Genomic DNA, 25,391 nt, shown 5'->3' on the forward strand with positions numbered 1-25,391 from the left:
CTTATGACGTCAGTGAATTTACTTATGATGTCAGTTAATTTACTTATGACGTCAGTTAATTTACTTATGACGTCAGTTAATTTACTTTTCACGTCAATTTATTGCGCTCATGCGTTTGGGGGTTTGGTTTGGCATTTTCGTCCACAGACCTTGGATATTGTATAAAAAAACATGCGCATTCGGGTGTACGGTCGTCGCGTAGAAATAGAGTGCACGACGATGACGTAATGCATAATGTTGTATAAAATTCTCATTATTGGCGCCATTGTCGGAACATTGCTTTGGTCTGACGTCCTGTCTCTCAGAATTGTGTAAATTAAGATACAAAATGTCCATATGCAATAAAGTAGCCTAGTATGTGAGTGATGTTTCACTGAAGAGACTTTCGTTATCAATTATAACTACCAACTAAGTAATCATAACACTGGCAAACACTGAATCTATACAACTTATCTTTAAAGACATTCATACATGCCAAGAATCTGAATTTAACACTGAATCTATACAACTTATCTTTAAAGACATTAATACATGCCAAGAATCTGAATTTCGATGTTTAAATGGACAATGTATCATTGATTCATATCAATGTGATGACGTCATCGACTGTAATGACCATTCAGATGAGGAGAATTGCTGTAAGTTGATAGGCATAATAATAATAATAAACTATATGAATATCATATACTACTAGAACTGACATAAATGTTTTGAACAAAAACAAACGTTTTACAATTTCTTAATTGACTTGATTTCTAAAAATATATATCGGGAAAAAAACACCAAACAAAAAATGTTGTTAATTTGCAGATCCTGGTTCGGTATTATCTAGGTCTCTACTTAACCTCCGGAATGCGGGTCTAATAGTAACTACAAGTGATTCTACCACCGATAACTTTGATGATATGCCAACCTCACAAAAGACTCTTGTCTCAACTAACAGTAAGTTGGTATTTGGTTCAAAACAATAATCTTTTCGGCAGGCTGCTTCTACTAATCACACATTGCGTAGACTCGCCTCTTGTCGAAGGACGATGACAAAATCCAATCGACCAAAGTTTTACATGAATTCACATCTACAGCTCACCAGCTTCAATGTTATATTAATGAAAGAAAATTCAGAAATAACATTGAAATGTTTGGGAGAAAATTGATAACGGGATACCGAGACGCCCTGTTAGTTGTGATGAACTCTGACGAAGAAATGAACATCCAATTATTAAAATTCAAATGACCATATAATGACGTCATAACATCTGATCGGCACAAATGCTACAGTAACATACCTCCATATCTACAACTCATTAGCTTTCATAATTAATTAAATATACGTTATTGTAGATATGATAGAAGATAAAAACACCGCATCACCACGTTTTACTGTCATCAGAAGCACAGAAAAAAGAAATGACCTAATTTCTTTCCAACAAAAAACTTCCATCTCAAATTTGGAAGAACCAACTATTACAGACATTGACAACCTTCTCATGGGCTCAGAAGAACCGACTTTACGTGACCCTACAGGCTACTTTGATGATTTACCAACATCATCACTACAGACTCTTCCCTCAACTGACAGTAAGTAGGCCTAAAGCAAGAATTTAATCAAGGTTTTTTTTTTAAATTGATATTCCAAACATACATCTATACTATAAGTACTAACTACATTAACTGCAAGTTAACCATATAGCTACTCTGACACCAACCTCGAAGACACTACAGGCAACCTCCATAACAAAGATATCATACTTGGTTTAATCCAATAGGCAGGCTATATACAAAGCCTAAAAATTTCAATTCATCAATTCGGTGCGGTTAAACTATGAATAAACGATAATTGATTAAATTTGTTTGTACTGTATAATTTTACAGATTATATTTCAACACATTTTGAAGCTGAATCACCGAATTTGTCTTCTATTATTGTTGTTTCTGAGACAAAAATCATCACAGTTTCTACTACGACTGAAGGCAGTGTCAAAGGTCAGTTTAAAAAAAGACAAGTACATCATATACGTAAATTAAAAATAATGGTAATATGGTGTTCATGAAAACACCATTATTACTAACGCCAGAATGTAATATGTTGGGTACCCCAGTGCCTAGTGACCAGACATTTCATGAACATAAAGAGCCTACAAAATGTCAGGTTTTCCAAATAACGATATGGTTTATTTTGCAGACGGACCATACAGACTTGTTGCAAGATTGATAGAAGTAGAACAAATAACTGAGCATAAAACCGTGTAAGTTAAATTATTTGTTATTCATTTATTTATTCTTTATACTGGGTACCCTCTTCAGTCTAAGACTGTTCTCCCAGAGTTATGGTATTACGGTTCTACTTTCTTGACCGCTCGGCCACTTGACCGCTCGGCCACTCACTTGCTCCGATAATTACAAATGATTCAATTACATTATACTGTACTTTTTGCTCTTTTTGCTCTACATCCTCAAAATTCCCAATTGTTCGACAAATAAAAACAATTCTATTTTCAGAGAAGGAGAATTTCTCCCAAGCGCGTCTGACATTATTGAAGTTGCCGTTTACGACAAAAATAACAAGTCTATCAGTACAGAATGCGAGATAGTGTTCAATAATATTACGGTAATAAATTGTTTTATAGAACACCCAACATTTACTTAAACATTTAAGTAAAGTATACTTTCAAACTGTTATTTAAAATATTAACAGAAGAATGATTAAATCAATTGAAGCAGAGTTTTGGAGGTCACACCTTCTTTCACTTTATAACTTAAATAAAGTGGAGGAGCCTAAATGAAAGCACAGCTTGTAGTGAATAGGCTATTCAGATGCAAGACCCTTAAATAATAGATAACTTATTCATCCCTGATTTAATCTTACGCTGACCGGATGCCAACTAAATTTTAAAATATGATAATAATATATGTCATTAAATTATTGTTATTATCATCGAAATTATTAAGTTATTTTATTTGCGTGTAAAATTATTATTATTCCTTCCGGATTTCAAACATTTTTATCGAAATCAATCGATAAAATAAAAACTCTTTTCTAAATAAAATGGAGGTTTGAGTAAAGTCTCGGTACAAAAGAAAATTTTTATTTTTTTTTAGAATTCAGCTTCAGAAAGCGAAACGGGTGTGCTACATTTACCAGTTTGTCATTTTACACATGAACATGGGAAAAAGTCGTAAGTCACATTTGTTTGTTCCATAACTTTGTGGTCCGATGTCTTAGTTTTGCCTGCGGGAAATATTTGTTCTTTCTTTGTTTAGAAATCACTACATTAAGAGAAAATAAATACTGTAGGCCTACAAGTTATGTAAATGAAGAATTAGCCAAATGGAATGTTCTGTGTGCATTGGAGCGTATTACAGCATACATAAATAAATACTGTATCAAGAATGTCAAAATATCATATGAATAAATGTGTAAATAATAACGAGATTTAAATGTTTTTTTCTCTCTCTTTTGTGAGGTTCACTCACCTTTATTTCATTCCAAAACATAATCATTTTGATCATTATTATGTTTGTGTATTATCTTTTTTTAAATATATAAATATTTGCATTTATAAATATTAAGTTTCTGCTACAAGAGATCATTCATACATTTGCATTACATATAAACTGAAAACGAGATCTAAATGTTGGCAATTTACCCACAAAAGAGAAAAACGAGAAAGAAAAAATTGTACTCGCGTGATGACATTGGTAATTGTTAGTAGGCCTACATTTCCCATGTTCAAATTTAAAGGTGAAATATTACTGAAAATTACAATAAAATAACCGTTTTCCAAAATATCGAATTGTACGACTATTTTTTGTTGTTATAGTACAGCATTATTACTATTTTTAGGACATGGTCAACAGAGGGATGTCTAACGTTGTACCAGTACGACTACGTCATCAGTGGCGTTACGTGTAAATGCAGTCACCTGACGTCATTTGTGGTTCTCATGAAACCGAACTATGTGAGCTAGCTTTGCGAAACTGCCTTTGTTTAGTTTGCTACGACAATGAAACCAATCAAAAATAAAAATACTAATTATTTTACTTTTTTTTACTTTATTTGTCTTTTCAAAACTAATTAAAATTGTTACTGCGATGAATTTTGTAGATTATGTAGTATTTTGGTCATAGACATTGCGAAAATATAAGCCATATTTATTCCTTATTTCCATCTAATTAACCTACATGTTCCTCTTACGCCTTTATTCCAGGGTTAGAATACTAAAGAACATTATTAAAATGTTGGTATATAAATATTTTCTTTATTATTTAGAACAATTTAGAGAATGGGGAGAATGTAATGTCTATGTTGACAAACATCACAATTGGAATTTCTTTTGTTTTTCTCATCATAACGCTTATCACGATAATCAGCATAAGGTAAGTTCATTGGCGTCGTGCTTCGTTAGTCTAGGATCTAACGTAATATTTTTTTTAAATAATATTTTGGCACATATGGCGTTTTATACTTGAGCTCAAAAACATAAAAAAATTCAGACAAAACTCGAAACTGGTGGACTACTGTAACATAAAAAAGACAATAATTACAGAGACTTGTGGCAAGTCTACGTTATGAGCGTATAAGAATCACACGTTGAAAATGTTATAAGTTAATTCGGAATAATGTCCACTATTGGTCGATTTTGAAATAAAATTAATTTTGAATTCTGTGTCTGTTTATCGTGTCAATATTAATTCTGAATTCACTACCTCAATCCTCATAAATCAACTTCTTTAAGAAAAACTCATTGCAGTAATGATTATTTTGTATATTGCTTTTTCGAAATTTCGAAATGGTATTCCTTTGTTTTGATGGAATCTTAATTCTGAGTGTAAACGATTTTGTTTCCATTTATTTTTGCAATTTCCTGTGTTTTGTCGAATAAACAATTAGCAGACCAATTGATATGCGGTTAATGGGGTTATTATTTTATTTTAAATTAGTTATTTTTAGTATTATTTTGTTAAATGATAAACATTATTTTTCTATTAGAGAACTAAGACATTCTGACAGGTATAGATTGTTACGTCATCTGGTAATCGCTTTACTTTTGGTGCATTTCTTCTTTTCCTTATTAAATCTAAATGTAAGTTCTCTCTTTTTTGTGTGTTTAAGTCGTTTTTAAAAAGTGTATAGAAACTTTCTACGCGTGGAAAATGTTACCACTTTCTTCATCTTTCATCATTTGTTTCCAATTAGTTGATTAATCATGTACACCCACTACCACCCACACAATACTAATTATCATATACAACAATAGGCCTTTCAATGACTGTATTCAATGAAGGTTAATCCATGATCCTGGAAGAATACATGGTTCTTGCTGAAACTATAGAGATATTATAGTAAACTATAATATGCTAAAACTAATCACAATATTTGTGAGGTAGGGAGGATATTCCATAATCATTCACTTTAAACTAGATTATTATTCCTATAGATGGCCTATACATAATGCTTGCGCAAAAACGTACGCGTAATGTAAGTGATTCGACCAATCACAAGCGATAGATTATTCAAACTGTCTATTGTCATTGGTCAATGTCCTTGCGTTGCGTCTCTAGTGGGAACCAAGCTTAACTCAACATACAAGTGAACTTTTTTCCTAGTAGATTCGTAATCAAGTTGCGTGTGCTTTCCTTGCTGGATGTCTTCACTACAGCTTGATGGTAGCGTTCTTTTGGATGTTGATTATGTCAACAGATATATACATTAAGATTAAACACTCATTTATGGATCATGAAAAACGATTTGTTTACTGTCGTTACATCGGTTGGATTGCACCCGGTATTGTTGTTCTCATAACTGCGTGCGCAACAAGAGAAAATTACGCATCCGATAGGTAAAGCAATACTTTTATTTTATACACTAGTTATCAGCGAGTGAACGTGCGCGTGCCGTATCAGCGTTTTCACGTGCGCGTCCAATTTGTAGTGTTACCATATTTGTTTAGAATATAAAGGGAAAACTACTGTATACTCAATGCCTACATTATGTTCAGTTGGTAGAATTAGATTGCTTAGATTACGGAGTTGATTAAAGCCGATTTTCCACTAGGCGAATTTGTTCGCGCGAATCGAAAGCGTGAGCTTATACGCATGCGTATTCATGTCTCCTTCCAAATCCATCTCTACACATGCGTATAAGCTCACGCTTTCGATCACGCAAACAAATTCGCCTAGTGGAAAATCGGATTTAAATAACGATTGATAAACCGTGTATTGGCTTTGACTGTTTTTTAATTTAATGTAGTAATTTACAAATAAACTTTCAGTATTTTTTTAAAATATAAATTACAGGTGTTGGTTGGACACTGACTCGGGTGCAATATGGACTTTCATTTCTTGTGTCTGTATTACTATCATGGTAAAGTAACATGTATATTCAATATAACACCCTGTGTCATGTTGATATCATTTGTGGAAAAAAATCACGTGCGCCATGACATTCATCATAGAGATGACGACTAACACGACAGTGCATTTTATTTTATAGATCGTTCTTGTTCAGATGACTGTTGTTGGGGTTTTAATTTACAAGAAGGCTAAACTACCAAATCAGAGTAGAGATGACATTGACACTCTTAAACGGCTGAGGTAAATTCTAAAGCAATAATAAATAATAAACTAGTAAAACCATCAAAACAGAGGCTTCTCTTCCAAAACACACGGCAGAGCAATAACCCATTGTACTTGGGGGTAGGGCTCATGAAAACTAGTTGCCGACATCTTGGAAATATCAGTCTTAATGTACACCTATTTTAATTAACAGAACCATGGTAGGAGGTTTGCTGATTCTTACTCCAGTCGTTGGAATTCCGTGGATGTTTGGTATAATTATCATTTTTGATGATTCTGAGACAATGCAATACATATTCGTTATTTTGAATAGCACGCAGGGATTCTTCATTTGGTTGACGCAGTGTTTCTTTAGCAAGGAGGTAATTAACTTTAAACCGTTACGAAAACGTTCGCGTAAAAATATTGATATTGACGCGCACACATTTTTTCGTACGCATGCCTATGCAGGGATAATATTTACAGACCTAAATAGTAATGGTATACAGTACTTCAAAATTAAATACGAAAACACTTTTGTATGTGTTGTAAGTTTATCATTATAATAATAATAATAATAATAATAATTACATTGCAGGTAAGACGTGCAGTTAAGAAGAAACTGAGAAACAGAATAGGACCTGTCTTTGATAACACCAGTTCTAATACAATTAACACACGTTCAACGTCCATCGAAATGAAAGAAGTGGAGAACGAGTAATTTGTAAAGAAATATATTTATCAACTCACCGTTAAAATTAACGAATTTGGGTTTACTACCTTCTTGAACTAATCCATTTTCCTGCTGACGTCATAATCACATACATTTTTAATAAGACACGAGACTGGCTTATCTAAAGATAAGTACTATATTTCTCTATGTCCAGACCAAAAAATAATCCCGTCATAGTAAATGAATGAAGATTCATTCAAAGATGAGCAGTTATTTATCAATTTATAGAGAGATAAACTCAGAGATAACTTATGTCAAGTGAACATAAGTACATATTGTAAGAATTAAATTTAGCCCAGCATGAAGGTAAAAATGTCCTGAATACGGAAAATTCACGTTATACTACTAAATACTACTATATCATTTAAAAATAACAAAATTAAACTGTGTAGTGTAATGTACAGTATTTAAAAAATGTTTTATAAGATCATTCACTGAATATATACAGAAGTACCAATTACAAGTGTATTCAGTGGTTATTCGGTCTTTTGATAATACAGATAAGGACAAACGTCTAGCAAACTTTAGTTCTAAACTCGAGTAAGAAAGGTTTTCCAAAGTTTGCTAGTGTAGACCAGTTGACAAACTTTGGCAAACTGCAGAAAACAAGTAAAAACTACAATAGCAAAGTTTAGACGAAGTAGTATACACGGTTGGTAAAGTTTACTTGTAAGCATACACCAGTTGACAAATCTATAATAGCAAACTCCGACTTTACAAATTTGGTAAACTTTGCTACCATTTACTAAACTTCGGCACTGACTGTAGAAAATTACCGCAGAAGTTAGGCTGTGCAACTTCTTGACAAACTAGTTTGCTAAGGTTTGTGGAGTCAGCCAATCAAATAACTTCCTTTGGGTGGTTTGCAGTCATGTGATCCTCCAGATAGACAAATTACATCCTCAAGAAATGAGTCTAGACATCAACCACTTCCCAAAACACTGCCAAAGTTTGCAAACAAAGTGCGGTAAAGTTTGCTATAGAGTGTAGAGGCTGCACTACACACTTCTCCAAACAGCGGCAAAGTTTGCAAACAAAAGTTCGGTAAAGTTTGCTATAGAGTGTAGAGGCTGCACTACACACTTCTCCAAACAGCGGCAAAGTTTGCAAAAAAAAGTTCGGTAAAGTTTGCTATAGAGTGTAGAGGCTGCACTACACACTTCTCCAAACAGCGGCAAAGTGTGCAAACAAAAGTTCGGTAAAGTTTGTAATATAGTGTAGAGGCTGCACTACACATTTCTCCAAACAGCGGCAATGTATGCAAACAAAAGTTCGGTAAAGTTTGTAATAAAGTGTAGAGGCTGCACTACACATTTCTCCAAACAGCGGCAATGTATGCAAACAAAAGTTCGGTAAAGTTTGTAATATAGTGTAGAGGCTGCACTACACACTTCTCCAAACAGCGGCAAAGTTTGCAAAAAAAAGTTCGGTAAAGTTTGCTATAGAGTGTAGAGGCTGCACTACACACTTCTCCAAACAGCGGCAAAGTGTGCAAACAAAAGTTCGGTAAAGTTTGCTATAGAGTGTAGAGGCTGCACTACACACTTCTCCAAACAGCGGCAAAGTTTGCAAAAAAAGTTCGGTAAAGTTTGTAATAGAGTGTAGAGACTGCACTACACTCTTCTCCAAACAGCGGCAAAGTTTGCAAACAAAAGTTCGGTAAAGTTTTCTCCCGAGTTTGCTATAGAGTGTAGAGGCTGCACTACACACTTCTCCAAACAGCGGAAAAGTTTGCAAACATAAGTTCGGTAAAGTTTGTAATAGAGTGTAGAGGCTGCACTACACACTTCTCCAAACAGCGGCAAAGTTTGCAAACAAAAGTTCGGTAAAGTTTGCTATAGAGTGTAGAGTCTGCACTACACATTTCTCCAAACAGCGGCAAAGTTTGCAAACAAAAGTTCGGTAAAGTTTGTAATAGAGTGTAGAGGCTGCACTACACACTTCTCCAAACAGCGGCAAAGTTTGCAAACAAAAGTTCGGTAAAGTTTGCTATAGAGTGTAGAGGCTGTACTACACACCTCATCAAACAGCGGCAAAGTATGCAAACAAAAGTTCGGTAAAGTTTGTAATAGAGTGTAGAGGCTGCACTACACACTTCTCCAAACAGCGAAAAAGTTTCAAACAAATGTTCGGTAAAGTTTGTAATAGAGTGTAGAGACTGCACTACACACTTCTCCAAACAGCGGCAAAGTTTGCAAACAAAAGTTCGGTAAAGTTTGTAATAGAGTGTAGAGGCTGCACTACACACTTCTCCAAACAGCGGCAAAGTATGCAAAAAAAGGTTCGGTAAAGTTTGTAATAGAGTGTAGAGGCTGCACTACACACTTCTCCAAACAGCGGCAAAGTATGCAAAAAAAGGTTCGGTAAAGTTTGTAATAGAGTGTAGAGACTGCACTACACTCTTCTCCAAACAGCGGCAAAGTTTGCAAACTTGGTATATCTTGATTGATATTATAGTGTAGACGAGGTTTTCACAAAAAAAACTTTGTAAATATAAGGGAATTATTGTATTTTGTTTCATCTTTGTGTTTTGTGATGCACAAATTGCAATATGTCATCTTTTGATAATTTATTGTTATCTCTGTGCTGTTGCGCACTATGTAAAACCACGCCATCTTCCCATTTCCATAACAGTCTTGTTTTGGAACAGTCCCTGTAAGGACAAAGCTTGTAAATGAATTGAAGGAAAGTCGAATGTGTCCGCCTGCTTCTAATAAGTCAATAAGCTCAGATTTTTGGATCTCTACATAGATCTTTCGATCCAGATTTTTGGATTTAAAGCTAATTTTTTATTACACCGCAAACGATGAATGCTTTTTTTAACATTAACTAGGTATAACCTTCGAGTTCAACATTTTGTGTTGTTGTTGAAGTGATGAGAAGGTATCGCAACAGCACAAAAGCTATTGCCTTAAAGCATGGGTAGTAATATATTTACTGATCCTCTTTGGAAATCTGTGCTTTAGCACTGAAAGTGTCATTCAGTATAAAGACAGAATAAATAAATAATATGAGTCATTATAGCGCACCTGAATGTGTTTTTGGAACTTTGGTTAAAATGTGTACAATTGTTTGCAACGCAGGCATATTCAAAAAACCATTGCAAGCCAGGATTTTTACAGGGGTTAATTTTTCATAAAAGGGGTAAAAATTGTAATGAGATTCAGTCATACATAAGCATATTTACCATACTTTTACTGTTGATCTCAAGTTTGAAAAGGGGAAAAGGAATAAAAATAGGTTTTGTTCAAACCCCTGAACCTCTCATCTCCTCTCCTGGCTACAGACTCTCTATAACTGTGTTTTCCCCCTTCAACATTATTTATAAATTGTGTTATACATAATTAAGTTAACAAAGAATTTAAAGATTACCTGAATGATGCTACCGAGTCTAGTGGGCATTCAAACAATGACTCTCTGTTAGTTGAATTGAAGAAGTATTTTCTTTGCTGAGAACGACTAAAATTCATACTCCAAGGCTCTGCAAAAAAAGTTATTAAATGATTCGGTTACTTACTTAAAGTTAGTGAAAATATTATATATTTAATCCGTTTTTACATTGTTACTTCATGTTTGTACTGTACTATTTTGTGCCATGTTGGGCACTGTTATACCCAGATATAAATAAAGAATAACAATTAATATTAAGTAGTAATCAGTCCAGTTATGTTCGACTGACCATACCAGGTACCCATTTGTACACCTGGGTGGAGCAAGCAATCTAACAACAGGCAGATCCATTAGGTCGAGGTTTCATCTTTGTTTGATTTTCGCCTGGCCAATTGGCTTCCGCAAATGTAACCGGTAACCACATAGTATGAATTGACTGTTACAAATTCATATCTTGGTAAGGCAAGCTCAGAATCGTGTTCTTTGGATTGGGTGGAGAAAAGCAAAAAGTGAAGTGTTTTGCCTAAGGACACACACAAGCAATGTGGTGAGCGTTGGTTTCAAACTCCAAATCTTACCATTTGTAATTTTTATAAAATGTAGTCCCAAAGGTAAAAAATGAATGTTCTCATCAGATCTAAAACACAGTCTTGGAATCCGTGAACCTTTAACAATTTTCATCTCCAATCTAAAATAAATGTATTGTTCAACAAATCAAATTTGGTGTAGCGTAAATAGGTTTATAATATAAAACATATAATTTTCTACATAAAATTAAAGAACCTCGTAATATTAAGTGGGAGAAACCATCAATTTATTGAAATTCAACAAACCAATCCTATAATTGATAATGATCACTCTTCCCTGCTATTCAGCTACTAATAAATTAAATGCGGTTAGCCTAAAATGAGTTGTGATAATGAATATAATATATACCTTTGAAATATCGTTTCTGCTTGTTCTAGTCTAAATACTTCCTTCACTCTAACTGGAGTAAGATCTTTTCTACTAGATTTGGATATGCTACGCACAAACAAGCCTGCTTTTACAATTCTGAAACAAAAATATGCAACACTTATTAATAGAGATTTAAGATAAAACTATATCCATCACCCTGGTTGTTTCATATACACTTTACTCACCTTTCAGTAAAGTGCTTTTTTCTTACATCCTCTCCAGCTAACCACATACAGTCTACGATATGTATTGCTGTCATCCGTCTCTGACCGGAACCCTAGAGTAAAGAATAATAACAATGTACATAACCATACTGTTACGCATTTTATTTATTTATTAGACCAACAAACCATAATGTAAAATATACAGAAATGAATTTACTGCTAAAGTAAATAAGACTACTATAACTACGAGTCGGCAGTCCCATACTCATACGTGTACACGATTTTCTAAGTACATTGTATCATATGAAAGTGACATTTATTGATTGAAATGATGTTTCCACTGATGAATGAATTATACATAATTCAAATATGTAATAATTAATCATGGTAAAGAGACAAGTGAAATGTTTCAATAATTTTCTTTAAAATATGTAACAAAACAGGTTGTTTAATACGATTTTCTAGTCTAAAAAATGTTTTAATTTACAGCACCTCTCCTCGGAGCTCTTGTACTATTTCTGCTTCAAAAAGAGTATCTCCTGGTAGTTGAAGATTGATCTTTTCAAACTTTGTCCATTTGTTGTTGAATCTCCCATCACATTGAAAGACATGCGACCTCTGCAACAAGATATGAACAAATATATAATTTATGCATTTATTTAATCTCATAAGACACATTAAGTTTGGTTTTTACATGGACGCATGTTGTAGGCGCAACGCAAGTGAGTTGACCAATCACAAACGACAGTTTGGATGACTCATCGTACTGTGATTGATCAAATTGCATTGCGTCCAAGTGGGAACCAAGATTAAACCACCGATTTTCAAAATAGAAGATAATTACTGAGGAAAAAGAACAAGTAATAGATTAATTAAAAAACAATCAGTACACACACTGTTACAAACACACACAGTACATAGGTATGTACATACACAATCATGGTTGCAAGAGTTCCTATTTAAATATGAAACGAATGGGCATAGATCTTAAGCGTATTTGTGTATTTTTTACAGTACTTACTCCAACTCCCATTATGTAGACTCTACTGCCGCCAGACACCATGCAACGATAGTCGTACACGCTATGAATCGATGGAAGATTTGAGGGATCAAGCAATGTGACTGCCTCATGCAAATCTGTTTGTTCCTAGAAAGATGACACCAGTTATATCTGTAAATGTCATGTGTAATCTTTTGTTTGTCTTTAGGTACAAGTAATATTGCACGAATAATGCAATTTACATACTTAAACGAGAACCTTTAGGGACCATGGCAAAGTTATTCTACTGCAGTTACTGCAGTAACTACGTTTTGTTTATTTTTTAGCAAGCTTTTTTTTAGTAATCATATACCCACAGTTTACTGCAAAAAACTCCTCATAAACTTCTACATTGAAACTAAAATCTTACGTTACTTCAGTAAACAAAAGGTAGTTCCTGCAGTAACTGTAGTAAAATAATTTTGACATGATCTCTTAGCAACATTAGGTTGGCATATTTAGAAATGAAATAATCAACCTACTTACATAATTTGTATTAACTTTGCACAAGTTTTCAAATTTTGTGTTAGGATCAGGAATTTTTGGAGCTGATCTGGTCCTGTCCGGGACCTAAAACAACGATTTGCAAAACAACAAATAAGCCAAACTATACACCAAACCAATTAACAAAACCAACCAATGAAATTATATATTATAAAATAATTTAATATGATATACAGCAAAACATTTTTTTTTTAAGTTGACTTACTCCCCAGAGCTTAAGACAGTCAACTCTTGTATCTGCCTGCTTTGCCTCTGTAAGGCTAGTATTCCTGACAAATGCTTGGATTTTGGCAAGTGCTTGGGCCTGAGTACGAGCCTGTCTAATGGTATAAAACAAAGACAGAACAAATATAAAACATGGGTTTATTATAGTAAAAAAATGGGTATCCTGTAGCCTTTTGTAAGTGTGGTAAATGTGGGTAATGATTTGGGGCAACATGTATGTCAACTTTAGTTACCAACCCAGGGCCTAGTAATAGAGCTTAAACATTAAATGTATACATCTATCACGTATTTTATTCTACATGCAAAACAATTGATATTCCTACTTTCCTAAACACCAAAGAACATAAATATTTTAGATACTAAAACAACTTACCTTTCATTCTGATTTGTAACATACTTGAAAAATTCTTCATCATCCATTAAATATTTCAGTGGTACTATTTCTAAGATGTCCGTCTTTGTGTTTGTAAGTTCATTCAATCTGTTGTTTATCTCAAACATGTAGTCGTGGATTGGATCACTATCTTTCCGCCGCCCCTTGCATACAACATATCTGAAACACAATAGATGTAGAACGTAGACAGAACACGTAACAAGAAATGGGTTTACATGTTCACGATAACGCATAAATAGAAGCCTTTTGAACACATGTGATGATCACAAGATTCTACGCACTGTAATTAGCAAAATTATGTAATATATGTAACACATGTTACACTGTATTACAGAATTTGACTATGATACTGGAGAAATTATAGATACAGTAGAGAGAATCAGCTAAATGTGATATGTACCAAATTTCTATGTTGACGTACAAGTAAGCAGTGGTGATACAATTGACAATAACTGTTTATGAGCATTCATATTTGGAAAGAATGTATGTACGTACCTTTCTGAATTTGCTGGGCGGCTTGTAATAGGCTTAAACAGTGAAACGCTATCAAAGGACATATACAGCAGAAAAATGAGACCAATGCTGAATGGTGTAAAAAGGTCAAAGGTCTTGCATACAAAGTTCCCTCCTAAAGGAGTGAAATATAAATGCATAGTATTAACAACTATCGAAAGGATCACATCAACAACAATAAATGACATAATGGTATGGCTTGTAGAATACAACAATTTGGTCGAATCAAATGTGAATCAAATAGCTAAAGGTCTGTCTACACTATAAAACTGTATGACAAAAAAATGCCCATATATGTACACATGACATCATATCACTACCATATTTGGGCACATCACACTTTTTGTGTCACAAACTAATTTTATAGAGTGGACAGTGTTTAGCCATGCACAAATATGGCTGTGGGAGCAGAGCAGTTGCAAATGACGCACTCAATGAGTGGGGTTAGATCACAACAATAACAAATTTCTACATAAAATCTGAACATAAAATAGTACCTTCAATTAATAACGCATGTGATATGAAATCAATTCAAATGGCAAGTATATAATTAATTGACAAACGATCAATAATTTATATAGATAAATGAATAGATAGTGAAAACCTACCTTCTCGGAGAACTGAGAGACCGCATAGGAACTGACACAGTAACAGTTGCTTTGTTAATACTTCTTGAATATTCTCTTGGCCTTCAACGGAAAATCCCTAAAATTAATTATTTATTAAAGTTTTATTAAAATAATATTCTACAGACTTGCAATAAGTCATAGATCCATATTCATTCACGGACCAAATATTTGGAAAACGCTCTATAAAAAACCAATACAGTAGATTAAAAAACCAATACAGTAGATTAAAATCCCTTTACTGTGTTAAAAAAAGAAAACTAAAGAAATGATATTGAGTACATACTGAAAAAGAGGAGAAAACACACAAACACATTAGGCCCATTATATGCCTACTGAGTCACTCATGATTGGTATAGTGCTTCCGGGGGACAAACAGGGTTCATCCTGTTTCTTGTCCTTTTATACCTCAGCTGTGGTGGTCGCGCTTATGTGCGTCACTATTAAAGTAGAGGGTGATTTTTCCTAGTAGTGGACGACCAATGTTTTTACTTTTTTTGTACATTGTTTTGTTGAATGTTGTATGTACCGTACATTTAAATGTTAAATAATGGTTACCAAACTGACAAGCACTCGCTTCTTTTGGTATATGAATAAATATTGTACATGTAATTGTGAATTGTGAATAAATGTGTATATTAATATACCTACCCCATCAGCCATAAAAAGATGAACACCCAGGCCATCCGTGTTATCCAAAACAAAACGTCTAAACTCTGTTAAGTTATCAGCATTCATAATATCACCATCCCCATTGATGCCTCCTACTCCTATTGGTCAAAATAGTGCATTTTATGTACAAGCAACTCCCAGAAATGAGTATGGCTGTTATTTAGAACACATGTAAAGATTAAAATTGGAAAGCTTAAGGATTTCTGAATTTTCAGAGAGTCTATCCATTTTACATATATAACCAAGCTTGCTTAGGTGAATATTTTCACCCAATGCATTTTCTGCTTTTGCCATATCCAGAAACGCTGTTGATTGTTTTCTATAGACGCCAATGCCTAAGAATTATAATAGCCCCCTCTATAGCCTGAAGTATTTTTAAAGTGTTATAGCACCCTCTCTTCTTTGGCTCTGCTTTTATAAATTCTCCATTTTTCTTACCATAATGAGGCTCAAAGTACTCTGCAGAGGCCGCAAAGAAATCCTCCAACTTAAAGTCATTTCCTCCCTTTAACGTGAGACCAAATCCCTTCGCATAGTTCTTTTTGCGCCACAACACATATTCTGAAAATCCCCCAGGACCAGCGCACACATCAGCAAAAAAGAACAATTGATTGGTGTTTGTCAACGGCTCCTATAAAACAAAATTTAAAAACAATTTGTTTTGGACACTGGGTATTTAAGTCAGCAGTTAATTAAAACCACTGTATAAGGTAAAAACAAAATTTGAGTATACAGATTAAGCTCTGTCTACATTATCAAACTATATGTGATAAAAAAATGTGATGTGCCCATATATGGACATGATGATGTCATATCACTACCATATTTGTGCACATCACACTTGTTTTGTCTAACTAGTTTGATAGTGTAGACAGTGCTTTAGATGGACACTTACTCCAGTTGCTTTCTTTGGATTTGTAAACATCATATCAAAAACGGTGTCCATATTAGCCATCTTCATAGCCGCACGATTTAGAAAGATCCCACCTCGGATTGTCTCGTAAGGATTTGAGCGAGTACGAGCTTGCCTCATCTCTTCTGGTTCCAACGTATCAAATATCGTCTGTAAATAAATAACAGGGGGATTACCACCTATCTGATAGGACAGTGATTAATTTACTATTGGTAATGGACATAAAATAAAAGATTAATAAAATAGAATAAAGATGAAAATGAAAGAGAAAAAAAATGCCAATTCATAAGGTATGCAAAATATATAAACTGGTTAATTTATGTTTTGCAAGAAATCATCAATCCTTAACTTTACTATGATATTTATCTTACTTTACCTTTGCCTTCAGAACTCCCTTTAAAATGTCCTCGCTACAAAAATTTGTTTCATCGTCAATTATGTATTTTCTCTGTAAACAAATGTAAATTGTTATGTTATAAACAAAGATATAGTTATTATCATTTTTTATTATGGGAGCATCAATAAGCATGTTAAACGCATCAAAAGAATAAATATCTTTAAAGATGTATTGTTGTCCCAAAAAACATAAAAAATGAAGATTAATTAAAAAAGATTTTAATAATGTTAATCACAATTGTGTTTACTCTTATAAAAAAGGCAAAATAAATGGTTTAATTCAACAAAATTTTTTTTTCGATTACATTGTTGGTCAAAGTGAATAACTATTATGTGACATTAATTGGCTTGTTCAACAAAACTTTTTAAAAATGATTGTGTAAATTGATAGTGTAGACATAGCTTAAGTATGATTAAAGCTGTATCTCTGTTTTGGAAGCATGTCTTTGATTTTACACTATAGCACAAATTATGTGGTATTATCACCAGTAAAAACATTTCTGGATAATCTGTAATTCCTTCAAAACAAAGAAATGATAAAATGATAATTTATACACTTTACATTGCCTTCTTCTATCCAACGCAGCATTTCTTCAAGTCTTGGTACAGGTCCAGAATAGGATGGTAGCCAATCAACTACCTCATGAGATGAGATCTGAAATAGCACATTGAAAAAGTAAAACATGGCATACGATTAAAATAAAATGGGAAGCGCAAATGATGAAGACAGATATCTGACTGAGCACATTCTGTGAAGTACAGGAGGTAAGTCAAATGATGAAGACAGATATCTGACTGAGCACATTCTGTGAAGTACAGGAGATAAGTCTAGGATAAAATTGATACATGGTACCCATTAATATTTGTTTTTATATAGCACTTATTGCACAATGCTTCTAAGCGCTTCACATTATTAGTTGGCCATTTTTTTCAAACAAATCAAACACATATGGTCACATACTCCCATGCAGCTAGTAATCAGTACAAAGTTGTGTCTTGATCTTCTAACCAGGAACCTATTTATACACCTGGGTGGAGAGAGGCAAACTTAAGTAAAGTATCTTGCCTAAGAATACAAGCAATGCAGCGAGAGTTGGATTGAAACTCACGATCAGTAATCCAACGTCCAACATACTGCGTAATAATTTTTTTTTTTTACAAAATTATTGGTATTTTTAATTTTACATACATCATCTTCATAATCCCAGGTAAGTTCGGTTGATGCTTCGAAACCTTTCTTCTGTAAACCAAGACCACGTCGCCCTCGTTGTGTTGATGCTTCCACTATATCAACACGTCCTTCTCCGTGCTTTCCAAGACCTGAGCCTTCTTTATGACCCATTTTTGCCTAAAAATAAACATATACTGATTAATAAAGTTCAATTATTGGTGCATGTTTCTCAATGTACACAATTTTCAATGCTTAAATTACTGATTTCATGTTTTTAATTCCTCATAAATAAAAAGAGAGTTCAGGGAGGCATATCAAAAGATTAATTTTCATGTTAATTTGAGGTTATAACATCCCAACACTGATTAAATCAGCATTCATCAAAGTTCCTTGCCGCTGTGTATCCCAGGCCTAGTATAAAAATAAGGCCGGCATTCTGCATAGCGCCAAATACCAAAAATGCAATTGGTCCTGGCGGTCAATTCAAATGTTATTGCAGTGTAATTGACTCAGGCTGCCATTTAACCGGTTATTAAAAATTTGTCGTCCTGTTTTGCTCCAAAGAAATTGTGTGTAATTTACACATGGTTATTAACCGTTATTTGTTCGCAGCAGAAACAGGACCATCATCATGTCGTGGTGGGCCAGGCATGGAAGGGCTTCCAACTAACCATCATTTTCTGTGCAAAGTCACTGTACATGGCTGGTTTGTCCTTTGATGCTCCTGGATGTGACTGAACTGAACCACTTTCTTCACTAGGCTTAGTCGGTGCAAAGAAAGACATGTTTCCTCCCATCTCAGAATAGTTACTTTTGCTAATTATACCGGATTCCTCTCCAGAATCTTCAGAACTTAAATGACTGCCAAATACTTCTTCTTGTGTAGTTCCTTGAAAAAAGCCTAATAATAAAAGTTATGCAACAAACTTAATTTGAATTGAATTATTTTAACATAATTGTACAGTAATACTTTAATTAAGTAACTAATATATATGATTTTTATTGCAAAATGATAAGGCTACATTTATTAACAACATACAATCTGTATGTACGTCTGCTTTTCGTATAAAATAAACATTTATCTTGTGCCATGTGACCAAAACAGTACCAAACATGAGGTTCAGTAAAAAAGAACCGGTAATTTATAATTATTCCTATATCTGTGATAACAGTATCTCAACTTAAAACCTAGGCCCTAGGCCTAGGCTAGCCTAGCTAGCCTGGGCCTACCTCCTGCAGCAGCATACCCTGCAGAAGACCCCGTTGAACCCGATGATCGTTGACCCTCATCGTAATCGGAGGAAAATCTTTTCTTTTTAATCGGACTGTAATTGCTACTTTCCCGTTCTTCGCAACTATCATCTTGGGATGAAGATGGGCGTTTTCTGCTTGACATTCTTACTCAATTTAAAATGCATTTGTCAGTATAAAATACCATTTGAATCTTGTATCTTTTCATTACAAAACATACTTACGTTCGATAGCTCCCTCTATCGACAGAATGAGGGCATCATTTTTATTTTTAAAAAAATGAAAAGCCTAAAGGGGGGTCATCCAGTTTCAGACAGTAAACCTTTTGGATGATTCTCTAAAATATTTTACATATCATTACAAATGTAATCTTTATCTATCAATAAATTATTAATTTTTTTAGTGCACAATCACACAACATACGGGCACTGAACGCCCAGAGCCTGAAATCTGGGATTTTCCCCGACAGTCAATTTTAACGAAATCCCAGGATGTTGGAAATTACAGCTTGTGACGTCAGCCAATGTAACATTGGATACAATCATATATATAACTGTAACAGAATTACTAAAAATAAAACTGTCATTGCCAATTACAGGATAGAGATGGCAACGGCAGGGAGGACTCACCAAACATTTGGTTCAGATGAACGGATTTTTGATCCGGAATGCAACGAGGAAACAATTGATGATTTTCTGTTCATAAACAAGCCTTCTCAGCTCTGTATTAGGTAGGCTATGATTTGATAGAGCATAATAGAGATATTATTACTATATCTCATCTCGGGATACAGTCAGGATATGCCTAGGCCTCCATCCGATTGTTTGTAGGCCTCCATCCGATTGTAGGCCTAATCTAGGGAAAGTTGGTAGGACTGTAAATTGATAATTTATAGATTTAGATATAGAAATAGACTCCACTTTCCTCCAAGACAATATTCAGGCCGTATCAATTATTCATAGGCCTACATTGAAACATGTTATAAATAGCCCCATAAACAGTCGAGTATGATGATGAGCAGCCAAATAAGCTCATAAGCGCTGGGCCGAACAAGTTTCGTATTAACGAGGCCTATGGGGAAATAATTTTAATCAAACAAGGGGGGAATTTATGGACACAATGACCAACCCTTATTCAGTGGACAAAAGTAACCAAACCAAAATGTGTACAGAGGGGTGTGGGGGTTGATCGTTTCCACAAAGGGGGAAACCCGTCATCATGTTACCACTACTCTGTTGATCTCTAATTTGAGGGTTTCAAACTAGAAGTTCGACGTTCGAACAGCAATCGAAAAAAGTGTTTCCTGAACACAAACTCACAGTAATAATTAATATTTTTGTTTAACAATAAAAGTGATGGCATAACGTGGATTCGAGTACTTGGACCTGGGTATCAGGAGGATGCTCAAACCAACTATGACGTCGGTCATCTTGCGGCATCGCTTCAAAAACTGACCACTGCACAACAATCGCAAGCTACGCTAAGCCAAGAAGAAACCAGTGAAGAAGATGACGAAATCGCTATAACTCAAGACGAAATTAATTCACTAGACAAGGAATTGACGTCAGGAAAATGGATGATTTTTCCAAATCGAGACTACGTTGACAACATTTGGGGAAAGATAGCAAAGGCAACCGTATCTGGGAAGCTAGGTAAAGGTGCAACTATGGCTAAAGTGGCTCCCGTCGGAGATAATGAAAAGAGCTCTTACATCGCGGTGTACACACCAGACTATCGCAACAAAGCCCAGGTATTTGACGTAGAGAAGAAAATGCGGGATATCGGCATTAAAGGCACGATGAAGTACAAGCCTGATATCAATACAAAAACCGGAGTTTACCGCCACAACAATTACAAGATGAGACCTAGTATCTATGTCACATATGATAAGTCAGATTCCAAAGGCAAGTCTGGTGTCAAAGACAAGACAAATCCCTCAACATAGAAACTTTCAACCTTTTACCAAGCAACGGTAAGACTTGAAATCAGTCGCATTCATTCTCATTCATGCTTCACGTTATTTGTTTCATCATCTTCTGTACGTCAATTCGTCACGCTGTTATCATCCGCACTAATGTGATAGTGACATGCAACATACTATATCGTACTGATGAGTGTTATATGCAATCCATAAGGAGATACTTTCCCGTGAAAAAACGAGGGGATGCAAATAAACACACGTACGGCCAACTCTGGTTACTGAATAACTCTACCATTGAATTAGTAACGCGCACTTGAATTGGTTTGGTGCAAGTTTGGTTACTTCTCATTGTTTTCCATTTCATCATCACACTAAATATAACTCGCAAAATCGTTCACGTCTGCTCATGTTTTTATTTTACCATTTATTTTAAGGTATTCTTTGTTCTATCATACTATAAAGCACGGTTGTAAAAAAGTGGGCCAAATGCGTATAAACCGCTGGAATAACTGGATTGAATTAATGATGACATTTATAGACTGTGCTTTTATTTTACTTCTTCCTTGAAGCCTAATTCCAGTTCTGTTTTTACTCACAGTACAATACTTTGTACAAATACAGTATTTATATTAAAATAAAGAGATTGTTCTCATCACCATCGTTTATCATTTCTCGTCACACCATCGAAAACGATACAGTGTGCTTTTTTTAAAAATAATGTTTTATTTGTGTTCTTTTCATTAGTGATGGAATTAATTGGATACGAGTGCTTGGACCGGACTATCGTAAAACACATTGGGTTCAAACTTGTGATGTTGATGACCTGACGTCATCATTCAAAAAGCTTACCCACAACCAATCAACGACATCATCAGATGAAGATGCCGCGGCATCTGACGAGGATGACAAAGGAGGCGTATCACAAAACGAAATTAATTCACTTGACGAAGAATTGACGTCAGGAAAATGGATGATTTTTCCAAAACGAGACTACGTTGACAACATTTGGGGAAAGGTAGCAAAGGCAACCGTATCTGGGAAGCTAGGTAAAGGTGCAACTATGGCTAAAGTGGCTCCCGTCGGAGATAATGAAGAGATGAAGAGCTCTTACATCGCGGTGTACACACCAGACTATCGCAACAAAGACCAGGTATTTGACGTGGAGAAGAAAATGAGAAATATTGGTATTAAAGGCAGGCTGAAGTACAAGCCTGATATCAATACAAAAACTGGTGTTTATCGAAATAATGAACATAAGGTAAAGCCGAGTATTTATGAGACGACGGATGAACATAGTCCAACAGGCTATCACGGAAAGGGTGGGTATCGCGGAAGGGGTGGGAGGGGTGGGTACCGAGGGAGGGGTGGGTACCGTGGGAGGGGTGGGTCTAACGGAAGTGGAGGATACCAAGGGAGAGATGAAAGGAATGGTGGATATTAAAGCTATGATAACCATGCGTGATTATTATAATAGTTATAATAGATTAGATTGATAAAAACACGACTTCAAAAGGACTACGAACATTCTTCGTTTGTTAATGTTGTTGCCTACCCAGAAAGTGACTGAGTACACAGGTGATTGTTGCTTAACACAGTTGAGATAAAGTTTCATTGTTTGCATTAATATAAAATGTTTTTAAAAATTCAATAAATGAAATGTACACCAACTTCAAGTACGAAGTCCAAACGACAAAGCATTTAGGCCTGTTGATGTATAACAACAGAATCTCACTGGTTAAAGTTGTTTATTTGTTGTGTCCTCAGCATAACTATTACTATAAGAGTAATTTAATAATAGGTTATAAGACCTTTTTCATCTAGAAAGCATATGTATTCAATAAAGTTCTAGTGATAAAGTTATTTCGGAAGCGCTTTTCATGTATTACCGTTTCATAACTGTGAATGAGATGTGTTAAACATTGTTGTCGTTATCTGCAGATTAGCGATTAAACTAAATTAAACACTATATAGGCCTGTTTAGACTTTCGACTCTTTCGAGAGGATAGTTACAGTAAACCAGAAAATGGCATCTTCGGCTGGGCATACGAGAAAACACTATGTATGTGGCCCAGGTCCGAATGATCGTGTATTTGATCCAGGAAAGCAGACAATCGATAATTTTCTGTCTCATATCAAGCCATCACAATTGAAGTCGAGGTAAGTTACACTAATACACATTTCTAGACATGCCAAACATGGCGTGGGCAAGGGTAGGCCTACTTATCCGTTTCCGTAGTCTTATGTGCCTAAGGGTGTAGGGGTGTCAATGTGAAGCAAATAAAAATCATCTCTTCAAAAATGAGGAGGAAATGGCCTCCCATCAATCTCCCCTGCACACCCGCCTAATTATGGATACGCCCATCGACACGAAACAGATACGCACAGATATTGTTTCAACTATTCCATTGCATATAGATCGTTCCCCGGCGGCAGAACTAACTCATGTCACCTAGTCCCGTCCACAGTGTATTACATTTAAAGAATGTTATTCCAGTTTATTAGTACTTAGTACTACTCAATACTACACTTTACTTTACATTTATACAGTAATCATGTTATATTCAATTTACTATAAGTGATGGAAATATCTGGATACTTGGAACTGCATATGGCCGTACAAATCAAAACAAACCTTATGATGCAGCTAAACTTGCGGCATCATTTAAAGAATTTAAAACTGCGGAGAAAGGATGGCAAAAAGATGGCTTTACGGGTATATCTCAAGAAAAAATCAATTCAATAGACAACGAAATAACGTCAGGTAAATGGATGCTTTTCATAGACGTTAAAAAAGTTGACAATATCTGGAGTGTAAGATAGCGAAAGCATGTTTTTTAGAAGACCTAAGTGACGGGGCAATCATGACTAAAGTGGTCAAAATGGATAGACCACGTGATGAAGACAGCTTTTACATCGCAGTGTACACACCAGATTATCGCAACACAACAGAGTTAGATGACGTGGGGAAGAAGATGCTTAGTATCATAGGTATCAAAGGACTGAATATTAAGTATAAACCTGACATTAATACAAAAGTTGGTTTCTATAGTGATATGAAAGCAAATCCGTGTATTCGTAAGCTGACATACACAGGCTAGTTTCAACAATTTGAGATGTTTGTGGGAGGGGGTTCCAGGGAAGCAGGACACTGCATTAAAAACTTATCTTTTTTTAAAACAGTAGGCCCTACATTTATTAATAGAAACGTAATTAATATAAATTGAATTCGTATCTCAAGTGATGGTGTTTACCTAATAAATTGGAAAAGAATTATAATTGAAAAAAAAATGTCTTTGGGACTTTATTTATCCACAATGTTTTGATGAGAGCAAGGTTCTATTATTAGATATCACAAAGTGTCAATATTTCGGCTTTCATAAATCCATAAATGCGTGTGCACTACTCAAGCAACTCTACAAACGGAGTTTTGACTCTAAATATTATTATTAAAAAGATAAATATATTGGCACATATGGCGGTTCCTACGTAAACTACTTGAGCTTGTAAACTCAGACAAACATCGAAAAGCCTCGAAGTCTAATCGTCTGGGTAAGCAACGTCGTTTGGTGGGTGAAATGTTAAGGCGATATAACAACAATTGAAGCCGAATCGACACAAACATACATCATAGGTCTACACCATGTGGTTACAGATTCGACGACGAAAGAGATCTGACACACTATGTTGAGAAATACTAAGGCATAACAACGCCTGTTTGACGTGTTTACCGCGAAACTTAAAATACATGAAATGCACGTGGTAGTTAGTCGGTCTCAGATTCACTTTTTCACGTTCTTCGCCGACAAAATCTGGCCGTTAGAGAGCAAAAATGCATGCTGTTATTAACCGGTAGTATTGTAGAAATGTATATTTTGATGAAAAAAAACTTAAATACAAGCAATGTGGACTAAACAGTATATACTTACGGTTAGGTTACAGTCATTAACAACTATCATCATGAGAATAG

At 34.9% G+C, this 25,391-nt stretch overlaps 3 protein-coding genes across 5 annotated transcripts; 2 read left to right on the top strand and 1 right to left on the bottom strand.

Annotated features, from left to right (window-relative positions):
* Window positions 1-5,711: 5,711 nt before the first annotated feature.
* LOC144852110 (putative adhesion G protein-coupled receptor E4P) lies at window positions 5,712-7,222 on the top strand. Its single transcript, XM_078709827.1, has 4 exons — window positions 5,712-5,840; window positions 6,298-6,364; window positions 6,494-6,594; window positions 7,154-7,222. Exons 1-4 carry the CDS (start codon window positions 5,731-5,733, stop codon window positions 7,155-7,157), a joined length of 282 nt encoding a protein of 93 aa, XP_078565953.1. The 5' UTR covers window positions 5,712-5,730; the 3' UTR covers window positions 7,158-7,222.
* Window positions 7,223-7,273: 51 nt separating this feature from the next.
* Window positions 7,274-25,391, bottom strand: LOC144852107 (cap-specific mRNA (nucleoside-2'-O-)-methyltransferase 1-like). 3 transcript variants are annotated; one of them, XR_013614263.1, is made up of 21 exons: window positions 19,483-19,708; window positions 18,924-19,153; window positions 18,271-18,429; window positions 17,644-17,736; window positions 17,062-17,133; window positions 16,668-16,835; window positions 16,211-16,403; window positions 15,752-15,870; window positions 15,083-15,179; window positions 14,457-14,589; window positions 13,941-14,120; window positions 13,548-13,662; window positions 13,325-13,408; window positions 12,821-12,946; window positions 12,292-12,417; window positions 11,821-11,912; window positions 11,615-11,731; window positions 11,257-11,366; window positions 10,661-10,769; window positions 9,711-9,941; window positions 7,274-8,777 (listed from the first exon to the last, which is right to left on the bottom strand). XR_013614263.1 is itself a non-coding variant. In XM_078709816.1 (20 exons), the coding sequence occupies exons 2-20, from the start codon at window positions 19,047-19,049 to the stop codon at window positions 9,806-9,808; spliced, it is 2,355 nt and encodes a 784-aa protein (XP_078565942.1). In that variant the 5' UTR covers window positions 19,050-19,153; window positions 25,351-25,391; the 3' UTR covers window positions 7,274-9,805. The 3 variants fall into 3 exon arrangements, 2 of the variants coding, with proteins under 2 accessions (XP_078565942.1, XP_078565941.1); XM_078709816.1 differs by lacking the exon at window positions 19,483-19,708 and adding an exon at window positions 25,351-25,391 and having other exon boundaries at window positions 7,274-9,941; XM_078709815.1 differs by having other exon boundaries at window positions 7,274-9,941.
* LOC144852314 (UPF0696 protein C11orf68 homolog) lies at window positions 20,053-22,865 on the top strand. The gene is made up of 2 exons (XM_078710094.1): window positions 20,053-20,233; window positions 22,169-22,865. Exons 1-2 carry the CDS (start codon window positions 20,109-20,111, stop codon window positions 22,863-22,865), a joined length of 822 nt encoding a protein of 273 aa, XP_078566220.1. The 5' UTR covers window positions 20,053-20,108.

Source organism: Antedon bifida, chromosome 9 (genome assembly GCF_963402885.1).
Source record: "Antedon bifida chromosome 9, ecAntBifi1.1, whole genome shotgun sequence".
Lineage (NCBI taxonomy): Eukaryota > Metazoa > Echinodermata > Crinoidea > Comatulida > Antedonidae > Antedon > Antedon bifida.

What these genes read in the sequence shown, in the direction of transcription:
- LOC144852110 (XM_078709827.1), top strand. Translation starts at nt 5,731, where the DNA reads ATGGATCATGAAAAACGATTTGTTTACTGTCGTTACATCGGTTGGATT. An exon ending in GAAAATTACGCATCCGATAG is followed by an intron (nt 5,841 to 6,297) that starts GTAAAGCAATAC and finishes TATAAATTACAG; the next exon opens with GTGTTGGTTGGACACTGACT. An exon ending in GTGTCTGTATTACTATCATG is followed by an intron (nt 6,365 to 6,493) that starts GTAAAGTAACAT and finishes TTTATTTTATAG; the next exon opens with ATCGTTCTTGTTCAGATGAC.
- LOC144852107 (XM_078709815.1), bottom strand. Translation starts at nt 19,648, where the DNA reads ATGTCAAGCAGAAAACGCCCATCTTCATCCCAAGATGATAGTTGCGAA. An exon ending in AGGGAGTTCTGAAGGCAAAG is followed by an intron (nt 16,836 to 17,061) that starts GTAAAGTAAGAT and finishes ATTTATTTACAG; the next exon opens with ACGATATTTGATACGTTGGA. An exon ending in GTTACAAATCAGAATGAAAG is followed by an intron (nt 13,663 to 13,940) that starts GTAAGTTGTTTT and finishes TTATACCATTAG; the next exon opens with ACAGGCTCGTACTCAGGCCC.
- LOC144852314 (XM_078710094.1), top strand. Translation starts at nt 20,109, where the DNA reads ATGGCAACGGCAGGGAGGACTCACCAAACATTTGGTTCAGATGAACGG. An exon ending in CCTTCTCAGCTCTGTATTAG is followed by an intron (nt 20,234 to 22,168) that starts GTAGGCTATGAT and finishes TCTTTTCATTAG; the next exon opens with TGATGGAATTAATTGGATAC.